At 43.8% G+C, this 14,183-nt stretch overlaps 2 protein-coding genes across 3 annotated transcripts; one reads left to right on the top strand and one right to left on the bottom strand.

The window, feature by feature from the left end:
* Window positions 1–2,895: 2,895 nt before the first annotated feature.
* zic1 (zic family member 1 (odd-paired homolog, Drosophila)) lies at window positions 2,896–5,101 on the bottom strand. Its single transcript, XM_073488577.1, has 3 exons — window positions 4,141–5,101; window positions 3,537–3,700; window positions 2,896–3,093 (listed from the first exon to the last, which is right to left on the bottom strand). The coding sequence occupies exons 1-3, from the start codon at window positions 5,099–5,101 to the stop codon at window positions 2,896–2,898; spliced, it is 1,323 nt and encodes a 440-aa protein (XP_073344678.1).
* A 4,169-nt stretch (window positions 5,102–9,270) lies between these two features.
* zic4 (zic family member 4) lies at window positions 9,271–13,896 on the top strand. 2 transcript variants are annotated; one of them, XM_073488535.1, is made up of 3 exons: window positions 9,271–9,697; window positions 9,806–10,432; window positions 12,710–13,896. In XM_073488535.1, the coding sequence occupies exons 1-3, from the start codon at window positions 9,271–9,273 to the stop codon at window positions 13,150–13,152; spliced, it is 1,497 nt and encodes a 498-aa protein (XP_073344636.1). In that variant the 3' UTR covers window positions 13,153–13,896. The 2 variants fall into 2 exon arrangements, with proteins under 2 accessions (XP_073344636.1, XP_073344635.1); XM_073488534.1 differs by having other exon boundaries at window positions 9,271–10,432.
* The last annotated feature ends 287 nt before the right edge of the window (window positions 13,897–14,183 follow it).

The raw sequence follows: 14,183 nt of genomic DNA, 5'->3' as shown, positions 1-14,183 counted from the left end.
CCTTGGTAACACAAACGTCAGGCTCGGTTTACTGGCCACAAGTGCTGGTAATAAATATTCATGACGCCGGCGCCTGCGCCTTCCCGATATCTGAGTGTTTGTCATTTTCCAGACTCGAGCGTAAATACATTTAAAGTGGATGTTTTTTGCTGCGCTCCTATTTGATCTGGAGTCACCATCAGCAACTGCGGAGACGCGCTGCAGCCTGTCGTCGACTCCTCCGTTTACGAGCATTTGATTCTCGACACCAGTGTAGTGTATAGTGAAGTGTGTGTGCGTGCGTGTGTCTGTGTGTGTAGGCTCGGCGCAGAGTAACGCGACAAGAGGCATGAGATGGAAATTAAACAGCACCGTCAGGGTTCATGCCTCGCGTTGGGCACGTCTGGCTGCGTTTTTTTGGGGGGAGACTATAACGTTTCTCTCTTCAGTAAAAACATGTGCAGGGAATTAAAATAAAGGAGGAGGAGGAGGGAGAAAAAGTCAAGGCCGTAATGAGGCAAATAAGAATGAATCCAAACAAAACTCCAAATGTTTTCCAGGAGAGTATTTTTCCATCATTAGAAGGCTCTAAAACAGGAATTTCTACATTTTTAAAAGGCTCCTCTCGAGTTCACGTGATGGACACACACATATTTCCAGCTCCTATCTGTGCATTTGACACATATATGGCGCACGTGTGTAGCCTGGAAACCACACGAGATAGTATTTTTTAACACATCCTCCCCTTTTAAACTATTTATATTTCCAGTTACATGTGAAGATGTTTCTACGACAGCTTTTTTTTTTTTTTTTTTTGCCAAAGTGACTTCTCTCAGGACGCATTCACACGGCGTGGAGCGCGTGTTTTCCCTCCAGAACCTCCAGATAGATAGTGTTAAATAGAGTCGAAAAAAGTCATTTTATTACCATCCTTCATTTATCTCCACATTTAATAGTCCGTGAAAAGAAAATATGAATACATTTCAATACATTTCAACAAATCATCTAAAGATGGTGGTGGGAGTCGTGGATGTTTTCTTTTTCTCTCTCTCTCTTTCTCCACACACACACACACACACACACATGAACACACACACCCCTCCCGTGCTGTGTGTGTGTGTGTGTGTAGATTCTTTTTCGGATTAAAATTTGGTTGTGTTTCGTCTGTGTGCAGCAGTTCTGACAAAGCTGCAGACTGACAGATCGTGGCTCCGTGCGCACTGGCAGTGTTAACCATGATCACTGGCGGCTGCTGATGTGATCTCTGCCTAATGGGGCGGTCAAGCAAGCTGCAGCCAGGAACAATGAGGGGGCCACATTGACTCCTCGGCTCTCTCTCTCTCTCTCCCTCTCCCCCCCTTTTAAAAATCTATGAAATCCGACAAACGGCAAGAAAAAAAAAATAAATTAGATTTGAAAATTAGATTCCCGAACAATTAAGTAACGCGAGTTATTCCGGTTTAACATGGAGAGGAACAACCGGGCGTGATTAATCGATTTAATTTCCCACATTACTGCGGGGCAAAGTGTTGGATGTTAATTTCCGATAAACAGAAGATGCAAGAGAGGGGGGGTGGGGGGGTGGATTTACTTCTTATTGACTGTCAGGGAAGTCTGAGACATAACCTTTAGCTTTGGGTGACGCACACACCCACACACACACACACACAATCTCACATACACACACTTGCAAAAGCATGCACGTAATTATTCGTGCAGCTAAACATCGGTAATGCGTAAATCGATACCGCACTAAATGAAGTATTACGCTTAAAAGTTGCTCTATTTTTCTGTTTTCCTTTTAAGGATAATAAAAGCACCCATGAGTTCCACACAGCAGCACCAGAATGAAACCAAAAACCTCCAAAACGCCATTTGCATTATTGTATTTTTTAATCCTTTAATATAGTACGAAATGTATCCAAACATTTTTTTGTTGTAAACTAAATTTTACATACGAGCGCATTTCTCCATAAATACCGACCAATTTCTAACATGTTACCGGTCCTTTACATGCGGATAAATATGGAAAATTGAGCTACCTTACATGTAATAATACTTCCTTTCAGACAAAAGCAATTGACAGAGAGAATTTTTTTTTCTTTATATTTATATCACGTACATAAACAGATTGACACGGAATTTCAGGCTTTCACTACACGATTTATCGACATGACATTAAATAACAACAATGAATACTGTGCTACTCAAACTGGACCTTGGACGAAAATGTTGCACTGAATAGGCTACAAAAGCACATTAATACTAAGAGTCGGTTAGGTCGACGTGTAGACTGTAGTAATACTGAATAATTCACATTTGGTTCACAACTATAACATTCTTTTCAATGAAGTCTATTCATCGCAATATTCTTTAAAACCATCTCATTTTTCCATATATCTAGGGACCACATTTTTCACAAATTCCCTTAAACTGTGATAGAACTATTTACAAAATAAAATATTACATTTTTTCTCCTCCTCCTCCTCCTCCTCCCCCCTCCACAGCGTGGTGAAATCCTTATGTACAAAAAAATTCAGGCCCCGCAGATAGCATGCTTTATGAGATCTCTTTTTGGAAGAAAAAGTCTCTCAGTAAAAATAAAAAGAGTCAAAGAAATTATCGAGAGCGTGTGTGTGTGTGTGAGTGGGGTTGAGTTGGGGGGGGGGGGGGGGAGAAAGTTAAACTCGGTGGTTGTCCTCGCCTCCTTTTTGTCCATGCATTCTCTCTCATTGACTTTAAAGACAGCCTTTAATTGATCGTTCGGGCCTCCCGTGTTTTCTCAGTCCATGTTTCACTGGCTGACTTTATAAAGTCTTTGATTTCCAAGCAGTTTTTTTCCTCTTTTTAAAATGTCTGCAGTCTCTTTCTCTCTTTTTTTCATTCTTTTTTTTTTCTTTTGCTGTTCAAAAATATTTACACGTACCATTCATTGAAATTTGACGACAGCGTGCTGTGGCTGGTTGTGTGGTGTACTGCTGAGGCTGCTGGTGATATGGAGCTGCTGCTCTGGTTCTCTGTGGACGGTGATACTATGGTGGGAGGTGTGGACGACTCGTACCCTGAACTGGCCGCCGGAGATGGCTGCGGTCCCGGATTGGTGGATTCGTGGACCTTCGACAAAAAGGAAGAGAGGATGTTTTTAAAAAAACATGCTGCACGTTGGTGTTTGTCGCTGGGTTTGTTTTTTTTGTTTTTTAAACATGAGAAAAATCATCAAAACAAAATTAAAACTTCCTCCTTTTGACTGTTTTTAAACAAAGCAGAGGCAAAACATTACTGTTCTCATTAAGATCTTAATCTCATTTGTCGCTTGAAAGAGAAGAAAGAATAGAAGGGGTGTCAAAGCGAATTAACTTATGCTTCTCTATTTTCTGGAATTAAACCATGCAGCCATTTTCTCCTATTATCACACACTATTTATATTTTTTATTCTCGCTTTCCTGCAAAAAAAAAAAAATAAATAAAAAACAAACATGCGGTTATAACATTTTTATAATTCTGTTTCTAAATGAAGTGAACACAGGAATGTAAATAAAAAATCCTAAGAGTTTTACCTTCATGTGTTTTCGGAGGGAGCTGGGGTGTGTGTAGGACTTGTCGCACATTTTGCACAGATATGGTTTGTCCGACGTGTGGACGTGCATGTGTTTCTTGCGGTCGCTGCTGTTTGCAAACCGCCTGTCGCAGCCTTCAAACTCACACTTAAACGGCTTCTCACCTAAACACACAGAGAGGGAAGGGGGGGAAAAAAGCACAATTTTAACACTTGATTTCAAAAAGTCTACATTTTTACACATGATTTTATGATGAAGAATCAAAAGGCAGCATTTTTTTTTTCTCCTTATAAATCTCCTTTTACAAGCCTCGCAAATTAATTTGGATTTAACCCACTTAGCCTCTTGGATTAAATCCATTTAATTAAATTGAAACGTGCACACTTTTAATATAAAAATAACAAAGGCTTTAAAAAAAAAAAAAAAAAAGAGCATGTGAAATATTTTCTGTTGACAACTGCACTGAATCACAGCCAGTGAGGAGAGCCCAGCTGCCTAATAAATAATAAGCCGGAGCGCATGCATATTTTTGGATGGGACATTGTCAGCGTGGATTTTTGGCAGTAAAAAAAAAAAAAGCGCTCGGGTCTTGCGCGGATCTTACCGGTGTGAGTCCTTTTGTGAATTTTTAGATTTTCCGATCGGGCGAATACTTTGCCACAGCCCGGGAACGGACACGGAAAGGGCTTTTCTCCGGTGTGTACTCTGATATGATTTACAAGTTTGTATTTGGCTTTGAATGGCTTTCCTTCTCTGGCGCACTCCTCCCAGAAGCAGATGTGGTTGGTCTGCTCCGGTCCCCCCACATGCTCCACCGTCAGATGGGTCACCAGCTCGTGCATCGTGCTAAAAGTTTTGTTGCACGACTTTTTGGGATTCGTCAGCTGCTCCGGCTCGACCCACTTGCAGATGAGCTCTTGTTTGATCGGCTGCCGCATGTATCGAAAGAAGGCCCCTGCTCCGTGGTGTGCGGCCATATTCATGTTCATGGGGCCGTAGCCGTGCAGCTGGGTTGAAGCGTAGTGGTCGGACCGCGGGCTCGTAACGTGGCCGTACTGGTCGGCCCGTCCGTACATGTCCCCCGAGAAGCCCAGCCGCATCTGGCTGTTGACCACGTTGGAAGACGCATGGCTCGCCGCTTGCTCGTGGAGCCCCGGGAAGAGCAGGTGCCCCGCTGCATCTGAGTGTCCATGTGGCCCTGCGAAACTTCCGGAGGCGAACAAACTGTGCTGCGCGCCGGTGGCGTCCCCGAATCCCCGATTTCTGAAGAGAAAGTCCCTGGTGGAGTTGAAAGCCGCCGTGGAGTAAGAGCCAACGTGGGTCGGGTGGTGGTGGTGTCCCAGGGCGGCTGCCGCGTAGCCGGGCGCCTGGGAGGAAAACGCCGTTTGTCCGGATCCAATGTCGTGGGAGCTGTGGTTTATTTTGAAGGCGCCCATCCCATCCGCGAACGGATTTATCCCCAACGCCACTTCTCTCTCTGTGACTTCGCCTGTTGAGTGATGCCGTGAGGAGCCGAAAGTAGTGACTCCTATGGTGGGATACTGCGGTCCTGCGTCCAAGAGCATCTTCAGTCTAGACTCGCCGAGACGACTGAGAGCAGAAATCACAAAATCACGCGCAGATATTCTTCCTCCCCCTCTCTCTATCTCTTGGACCTCACTCGACTGAGCAAACTCTCCAATCCACCGATTTTCTGTTTACTTTCTAGGACGCGAGGAATTCCCCTATACCGCGCATCCGATGCACACGCAAAATCATGTATACATGCAATATTGTCTTTTGCGGTTTATCTTCCTGTGGCGCAACTTTCACCTCCTCAGTCAGGCGGTGAGCTCTAGACTGATAGTCGCAATCATTCCTGCAGATAAATGAATTGAAAAGACAACACAGTCCAGCCCTGATGAATGGGAGAGGAGGGGGGCGGACACGTGGCCCCGCAGCTGAGCGCTCATTGGCGGAGCCCCTTTCCCCCCAATAACATCCACTCACCAAATAACAATCCACGGTGCAGGGCCCACACTTCTATTGGCCTCTTTGCATCATCAATCCCAGATATTGTGAGATTGCTGACTGTGAATTTGGTTAAATGGCTGAATAACAGCAAAACAAAAGTTGAGGAGCAGGAGAGGAGAACTGGATTTGTAAAAAAAAATAAATAAATAAATAAATAAAAAAGGCAAAGCACATTTTGTGGCCATGTATTGAATTAAGTGCTTATAAAGCAATTGTGTCAGATTGTCTTTGTTAGCATGGAGGCTTTAGATTACCAAGCAAACCATTCGCTGATGTAACTGGTGACGTGTTTGTGCTTTCTATGCATCTATCTATGAACTAGAATATGACACACATGTAATTTACTGCCACTAGCATGGACTGACAGGATGCTAAACACATCTTCGAGGTATCCAAAGGTGGATCCTCGTTACCTCCAGGTATGCAAGAGGACGAGCTTTACGCCTTTCCTCGGGAAACCCCGTGGGAAACCCTGAGGTCTGACATGTCCACTGTCACCACTCAGTCATCATCAACACATCCATTTTTATTTTTGAAGGAAATCCACTTAACGTTTTGTTTTCTGACCACAATGTTTCTGCTCACACACCAGTGCAACATCTGTGCTTTAGATTTCCACATCATCATCATCATCATCATCATCACCACCATCATCATCACCATGCTCACCAGCAGCAGCAGCAGCACCTCACGTTCTTAAAAGGTTACCTTGAATACAAGGGCCGGTGTTTAACTTGGATGCACTGGTATACACCTGATGTATCCATCACGGTTTGGCTGTGCTTGTGCGACATACTCAATCTTTTTTTTCTTCTTTTTTTTCTTTTGCAGGCCAGTGATGCATAGCCTGTGTGCAAAACGTTGTGGGTTGTCGAAGTTATCAAGTGGGATTTGCGGCGCTCTCTGCAGGAACCTCCGGCTGCTAGAGTTCAAAGCCACATGCACAGACGTGCCATGCGAACCATTAAAATATCTACTTGGCTACTAGGCTAGTTTCTTGCAAGGCATTCTCCAAAAATCAGTCTTGGGAGACCAGGGGAAAAGAGGGGAAGTTTAGTTGTTCTCAACTTAACAAGTAGACCTTACAACTTGATCCACTGCTCTGCTATGCACAAATTGGAGGGATCTTTCAACAGGTGGAGAACGGTAAGAATGACACATCACTGAACAAGTCAAGAGTGGAGGTCACATACTCAGAATTTGCCAGGAAAAGGCTCGCTGGAATTATACAACTTTGCAGGTGTATTTAAAGTTCCTGTGCCAGGTCTGCGCCTCAGAATGATTCTAACATATTTGACTTTTATGCGTAAAAGACGCGTACCTGTAATTAAAAGGCCAATAACCGTTTAGTGTCATGATCCTAATGTGCTGGAGTCACACTGTAGAAAATGTAAAATGGCTTCCAGGAGCTATTTAGGATTTACAGTGAAAGCCACTAAAAGCCAAAGCAGCAAAAGCAGTGTTTTATGAGACCTCTCTACAATATTCAGCTTTTTTCTCTCTCTCTCTCTCTCTTTCTTTTTTTTTTTTTGTTTGGGACCTTATACAACTCCCCTGCTTACTCGTCTTCCAAGAGTGAGTGCATGCACAACTTGGACCAGAAATAGCACTTCAAAGTTTTGCATTACATTGGTTGCTGTGTGCCTGATGCCTCTGAAGGCTACAGCTGTGAGCCTCATGAACCCCACGCGCAAAGGCCATTTAATAAACATCTTTTGGATCCGTCATATGTCTCAAAATATTGACAGAATTTCTGACGTGCTGGATAGGACGCTGTCAGCAGCGGTGTTTGACAAGTCAATTCAGACAAATAGCCGAGAGGAGGATGATTTTTAAATGATTTCAGTCGTGTTAAAGGTGGGCGAGCGTCCCGTTATTCAGCACATCCGGTTGAATACTTTGAAAAACAACAAATCAGTCATCCAAAAACACGAGTTTACATCACGTCCAGCTGATTTTTCTCATGAACGAAAATAACAAAAATGTGTGTGAGGAGGTTTAGATCCTGACGAGCGCCTGTGACAATAAATCTAGGCTGCAGTTTAACAACCTTCACGATTTACTTAGAAAGCAAATATCACATTTTTCATATTGGACTCAAAGATGGATCAATACTGTATGTGAGCGCGTCTTTAAGGTCACTCCACACTGTAATTTATTAAGATTGAGCTTTCAGTCTAAACATCCCCCCGGCTAAAAAAAAATCTGAAGCGTTCGGTAACACCATTTTGGTTGCAACACACAACATATAACTCACAATAACTTAAAATAAAGGGTACAGTAACAACTGGTAATTATAGGAGTATTACCAGAGCAAGACAGGGAAATATTCTAAATTTCCAAGTTGTGATATTCGACTAAGTTAAGTTAAATTTTGGGCATTTCTGTTCGGCACACAGACGAACAATGTCCACCGTGCTGACGACTATAACCCGTGTACAGTAACATCCAAACGTTACTCGACATTTTAACGACTCCACATCGGATTTTTAAAAAATAGTCCGGCTGATGGTTTTAAAACACCAAAATCCACGTAGATAATAATCAACATAGGAGTTAGATAATACACACCGCTTGTTGTTGTTATGATTCATAACTAATATCTTTGCAGCATTCAAACAAAAAAGGCAGAAAAAAGAGGAAGATGAAGACTTTGAAGGAGAATATTGTAGTAACCGATACTTACAGTACACACACGTTTTATTTTCAACTTAAGTCTGCAACGGCACCACCTCCTGTGACCCTCATCTGCTGCCGTCCTGGGTCTAAAGCAAAATTACCCCGGATCATAACAACAGGTCCCGTCCATTACATTTTTTTTTCTCCTCGGGACAATGGCCGCAGCTCGCCCCTAGTCACACTCCCCACACACACGGATCCCAGCAAGCACCAGCAGAGCACGGAGTCTCAGCACTGTAGCAGCGCGCGCTGAAGGGGCAAACGGCTTGGATGTGTAAATATGGGTGTTTATCAAAGCGCACATTAATGGTATGTACTCCGGACTGTTTGAAACTCCCACGTGGAGTTTTCCCTTTCGGTTGAAGCTGACAAGTTTTTTCTCCAGCTGACGCCGATCTTCTACGTGCGTAAAGTTGTGCGTAATTCGTGCGTAAAGTTGCTTTTCATACGTTGCGGGGCAAAATGAAGATATCACTGCATTATTTATGATCCTTACAACTTTTATAGTGACAATATGCATACTCTTGCGAGGCAGCCTGTTTTGTAATTGCATCATCAAAGCGGGGAAATTGCTGTTTCATAGCCGCGCTGCCTTTGTCCGCTGCGACAAAAGAGAGGCGACTGTATATCTGGATCAACTTTTTAAGGACTTTTATTGTACGATAACCTTTGCATAACAACTATTTTTCTCAAGCGTTGCCTCAGGCACTGCGCATGCGCGCTGGCAGCTCGCTGTCACTAAGACATTTTTCATCACGTTGGAAACTGTCACTGGTGACGTCAATCACCGAGCTCTGACCAATTAGAGCGCAGGGTGATTGTTTAGCTCCACGGGCTGCAGCGCCTACCATGAATCTCTATTCAGTATCAAAGCGTCCTGCTGCTGCCTCTCAACCGAATGGGATTCCATGTAGTCTGCAGATAGACTTAACTTTATAAAGTCTTTTTTTTTTTTCCTTTATTTTTTCATTGCGATTAAAATATATTTGTCATCATCATTATTATTTTGCCTGCTGTCAAGTTATTCTAAAATTAGGAAGTAATGAGCGTGGATGCATTGGGAAGCCCCGTGATGGACCCTACGTTTTCCAAACGGAACACGGCGCTGAGATTAGTTGACTTGGCAGGGGCTCACCACCATCACCATCATCACCACCATACCCCTCAGAGCGTGACAGGCTTCCCGGGGTTCAGCAGCCATCCACACTCAATGGCTCACTCGCACCCTGGGGAGATTACTGCGGAACCCCGCCTGGGGCCGAGTCCATTCGGGCCAGAACACATGGGGCACTCCGCGGCCCTCAAAATCAGCCCAGCCCATCATTATCCCCACCACCATCACCACCACCACAATCATCATATGGCAGGCCACAGTGAAGTGGTCTCCAGTCAAACGGGAGCTTTTGGCCCGGTTCAGGCGACATCGGTCCCCTATTCTATGTCTCACACGGCCCAGGCTTTATCCGCAGGTAGGGATTTCCTCATCCGGAGAGATCTGACAGCTCAAGCCATGCCTGTACTGACTGACCAGACTGCTGGTTCAGCCTCTCACCACGGAATGTTTGTCTCAACAACAGGTAGCTATCCCGGACACTATGGTCATCACCCTGACGCTGGGAACCATACCCTCTTCTCCGGACTCCATCACGACCAGCCTTCTAGCGGATCACCGGGTGGCCAAGCGTTGAATGGACAAATAAGGTTAGGACTACCTGGAGAAATGTACGTTAGGTCTGATCACTTGAGTCAAGTGGCAAGCTCCAGGGCTGATCCGTTCTCCGCATCGCCTTTGCATGGCTACGGTGGTCTGAATCTGAACATGAATCTCAGCGCTCACCACCACCACCACCACGGAGCCGGAGCATTTTTCCGCTACATGAGGCAGCCGATAAAGCAAGAGCTGATCTGCAAGTGGCTGGAGCCGGAGCACTCGCCGAAGAAACTTTGCTCCAAAACTTACAGCACCATGCACGAACTCGTAACGCATGTGACGGTGGAGCACGTCGGAGGACCGGAGCAGGCGAACCACATATGTTTTTGGGAAGAGTGTCCGAGGGAAGGCAAACCATTTAAAGCCAAGTACAAACTTGTAAATCACATTCGAGTGCACACCGGGGAGAAACCGTTTCCGTGCCCGTTCCCTGGCTGTGGGAAAGTGTTCGCCAGATCCGAGAATCTTAAGATTCACAAGAGGACGCACACAGGTCAGTAGATATATATTCGTAAAAAAAAGAAAAGGAATGTGTCACATAAAATAATCGAGTTGCATGTTGAAATTCAAATACAGGGAAGTCGAGTCATGCTTTGTGCGTAATTTCATGTTTCCTATGAGATTTAATTTCATTTTCTTTGATTTTACGCATTTAAAATATTCTCTGCTGAGCCAATTAATCAATCTGTGCTGCTGATACATCAGCGCAGCAGCAGCAGCAGCAGCCATTGGACCACCTGTTTGTTATGAGTTGCATCCTAAGTTTAAGGTTATGATACAGCTCACTCTGGACCTTCGTGTTTACACCACAGCCAAAACACCGAGGCCCACCTCAGCTCTCGTCTGTGTAGCTTTGTGCGTAAAATATGCCACCTTCACGTGGGAGTGTAACCGATATGATGATGGCGATGATGCTTTTATTTTGATTTTTTATTTCCCTCAGGCACTTGTTGCTCTGTGTATTAGCTGTTATTCCAGCTAATATTCACAATCACAATTGGTTGGATTTATTAGATTTAAAGCTGCAGAGAAGAGGAGTGCTTGAAGCTTTTTAGTTAATGTTATTATTTAGTGATGTGACGTGCATGTTTATGGGCTGATCAGCCCCTCGATAGCCTGAAGCCAAAGCAACAAGTTGACAAGTGCACACACACGGCGAGAATAATTCACCAACAGGTTGCCAGAGCGTCTCCAGTGACTGACGGGCGCACAATGCAGCCCTGATTTTTAACTTTAAAAAACATATTCCAGCACAATATGGCTGCTTGCCTCTGTGGCCCAGCAGTGACGTGCTGCATGTGGAGCTCGAGAGGAGGAAGAGAGGAGGAAAAAAAAAAAAAAGAAAGAGAGAGAGAAGGGGCCTCAAAATGTCGAGTCAGACTTGTAAATGAATACAATGATTACTTCTTTTTCTGTTGCGGTGGCTGCATGGCGCTCCCCCCTCCGCTTCCATCTCTGCGCCCTATGTATTATTCATATAATTTGCTCACATTACCTAAGTACAAATCTGTTAAATTATTTCTGTGTGTTGACTCCCAAGGGGCCTGGTCTTTTGGTATCATGTTTAAAACCTATCCCGAAAGTGTGGTTATGACTGGGGCTGCCCCTGGGGTCTGTTCCTCGACGGTTTCTTGTACTACACTAATATCCTTGATTGGCTCTCTCAACCCAACAGCTGAAGGTCAAATTGATATTCAACCCGCAAGTGTAATTAGACAGAGGCAATTACATATTCTCAAAAGCTTTAATCGGAGGAGAAAAATCAGCAGTGGATGATTTCCGTGTAATTTATTCAGATTGTCTTTTTTTTTTCTTTTTCTTTTTTTTCTGCCTTGTCATAATCAGGTAGGAATACTCGTTATTAAGACGCAAAATTAAGACGCAGTCCAGAACCGTCTGCGTTTTTTTTATTTTATTGCTGCTGCCGTTTGCACACAGTGGGTTGAAGCCTGCCTGGCTTGTGGCGATACTTTCATTTATCACGCTTTTCAGTTGGTTTTAGGCCTGCTATGTCTGTGCTCATAGCTTGTCTGTTTTGACGTATGCCTTGATGCATGCAGACGCCAGGTATAGACCCAGGACAGTAGGGGTTCAGCCCCCCTGTTTACACCAGGCTGAGACTAATGACAGCTCTGTCCAAATAGGCAAAGTTTCTTTTTTTTTTCTTCAAAGGGGCTCTCTGTGTAGTTTTGGAGGAGAAATACAAACTCAGAAATATAATATTTACGACATTCATGAAATATGTGTTTTCTTTTCTTTCCATAACTGAATAACCAAGCTGTCTGGTCCCCAGGGTGGCAGGGTCCGCCAAATATAAACAGAGTAAAACAGTTTTGAAATTGTGTTGTCCTTTTAATGTCAGTTGTTTATTCAGTCATGAAAACAAAGAGAGTTTGTTTATTTGGTTTGTTTAGACATAGAGGATCTTCCTCAACACTACAGAGTGCTCCTTTAAAAGTCCAAGTGTGTTTACTGTAAATTTAAAAAAAATGCATAGACTGTGACAAAATTATATTTAAAAATAAGCATAAAGTGACAGCTTTTATTCACCTGGTCCTTGTTTTGGTCGCAGATACTTGGATACTTGTTGCTCAGTCTCTCCTGAGAACATGTGTGCCCATAAAAATGGGGTTACCCACATTGTTGGTGTATTTAAATGTTCATGCTACAAATTGGTCTCCTGAAATAAACAACAACACGATCTGAATATTCGATTTATTGATTTTTTTTTGTTTTAATTTATATGTGATTGTGTCCCCATCATTAACAGGTGAGAAGCCCTTCAAATGTGAGTTCGACGGCTGCGACAGACGCTTCGCCAACAGCAGTGACCGGAAAAAGCACTCCCACGTCCACACCAGCGATAAGCCCTACAACTGCAAAGTGAGAGGCTGCGATAAGTCCTACACGCACCCCAGCTCCCTGAGGAAACACATGAAGGTGCACTGCAAGTCCCCCCCGCCCAGCTCGGGCTACGAGTCATCCACCCCGTCCCTGGTCTCCCCCTCCTCAGACTTGGGCCGGGAGCCAGGAGGCTCCTCGGTGCTGTCGGAGCCGGTGGGAGCCTCCTCCCAGCCCGCCAATTTAAGCGAATGGTACGTGTGCCACAGTTCAGGTGCCAGCGGCGCCCAGACACCACCCAGCGGGCCCTCCACACCCGACCCCACAGACCAGCCACCTTACAGAAACCCAGAACCGAGGGACGCGTTTTAACTCGCAGCAGAAGTGACAGAACACATTTTCACGAGCTCAACTATTAAAAATGGTTTGGCTCTGGTGCCTATATATTTGCCTGTGAAGGGCCCTACTGATGAGCCACCAAAACAGACACCCAGAGCCCAGAGACGCATTTTAACCACATTGGAAGGAAAAACGTGCAAACTTTAAAGACGTGCTAATTTCCAGGCACATTAAAAGAATATATTTTACAAACCTCAGCGATTCAAAATGGTTGGCTCAGTGCCTGTTAACGCCCTGACGGCCCACTGCTCCACTTGTGGACAGAGTCGTGTAAATCCGTTAGACTATGTGGTGCATTATTGTAGGCTAGGCATGTTGGTGTAAAGTTATTTTGTAAAAAAAACAACAAAAAGAAAAGAAAGAAAGAAGAAGAAATTCCGAGTTTTGACTTCTATATGTTTTTATTTATTTTTCAATCTGATCTTGGAGGAATTTTTTTGTATTATCGAACCAAAGTGCATGTTTCAATTAGGGCAAAAACAACTGTACATTTGTAAATTTTGTATAAGTTTCGATGTGTTGATGTTGATAGTTTTGTAAGGATCTGTCTCTGCGCAGTTTCTTACCGATTACTGCAGTTCTTTGTACAAACATTTCATGTTTACAGCATTTCTCCGCCTCCCCCCCATTTGTGCAGAGGGTCAACGATAGAACTGTTTCATAAGCCTGCAGTATTTGATATACGACCGTGAAATTATAAATGTTTTATCAAAGTGGGCATTTTGTGGTTTTGTATCATTGTCGTCAATATTTTTTTTTTTTTTTTTTTTTTTTTTTTTTGAATATCTGAAATCGAGCGCCACTCAAAATGCGTACCGAATTGCCTTGTAATTTGTGAGTATTTTGAATAAATCTTGTATGACTCAAGTGAAACAAACTCTGCTGAGCCATTCGGGTTTATCTGGAATTCACGTGCGGTTATGTTTCATCTTTAAAAGTGGACACTTTTCTGGGGAACATGTGCAATTTTCCACTCTTTTTTTCTTTTTTCTAAAAAGTTTTTA

The sequence above is a fragment of the Pagrus major genome, chromosome 19 (assembly GCF_040436345.1).
Source record: "Pagrus major chromosome 19, Pma_NU_1.0".
Taxonomy (NCBI): Eukaryota; Metazoa; Chordata; class Actinopteri; order Spariformes; family Sparidae; genus Pagrus; species Pagrus major.
The sequence above is the reverse complement of the archived record's forward strand: the minus strand, read 5'-3'. Positions and strand labels throughout refer to the sequence as shown.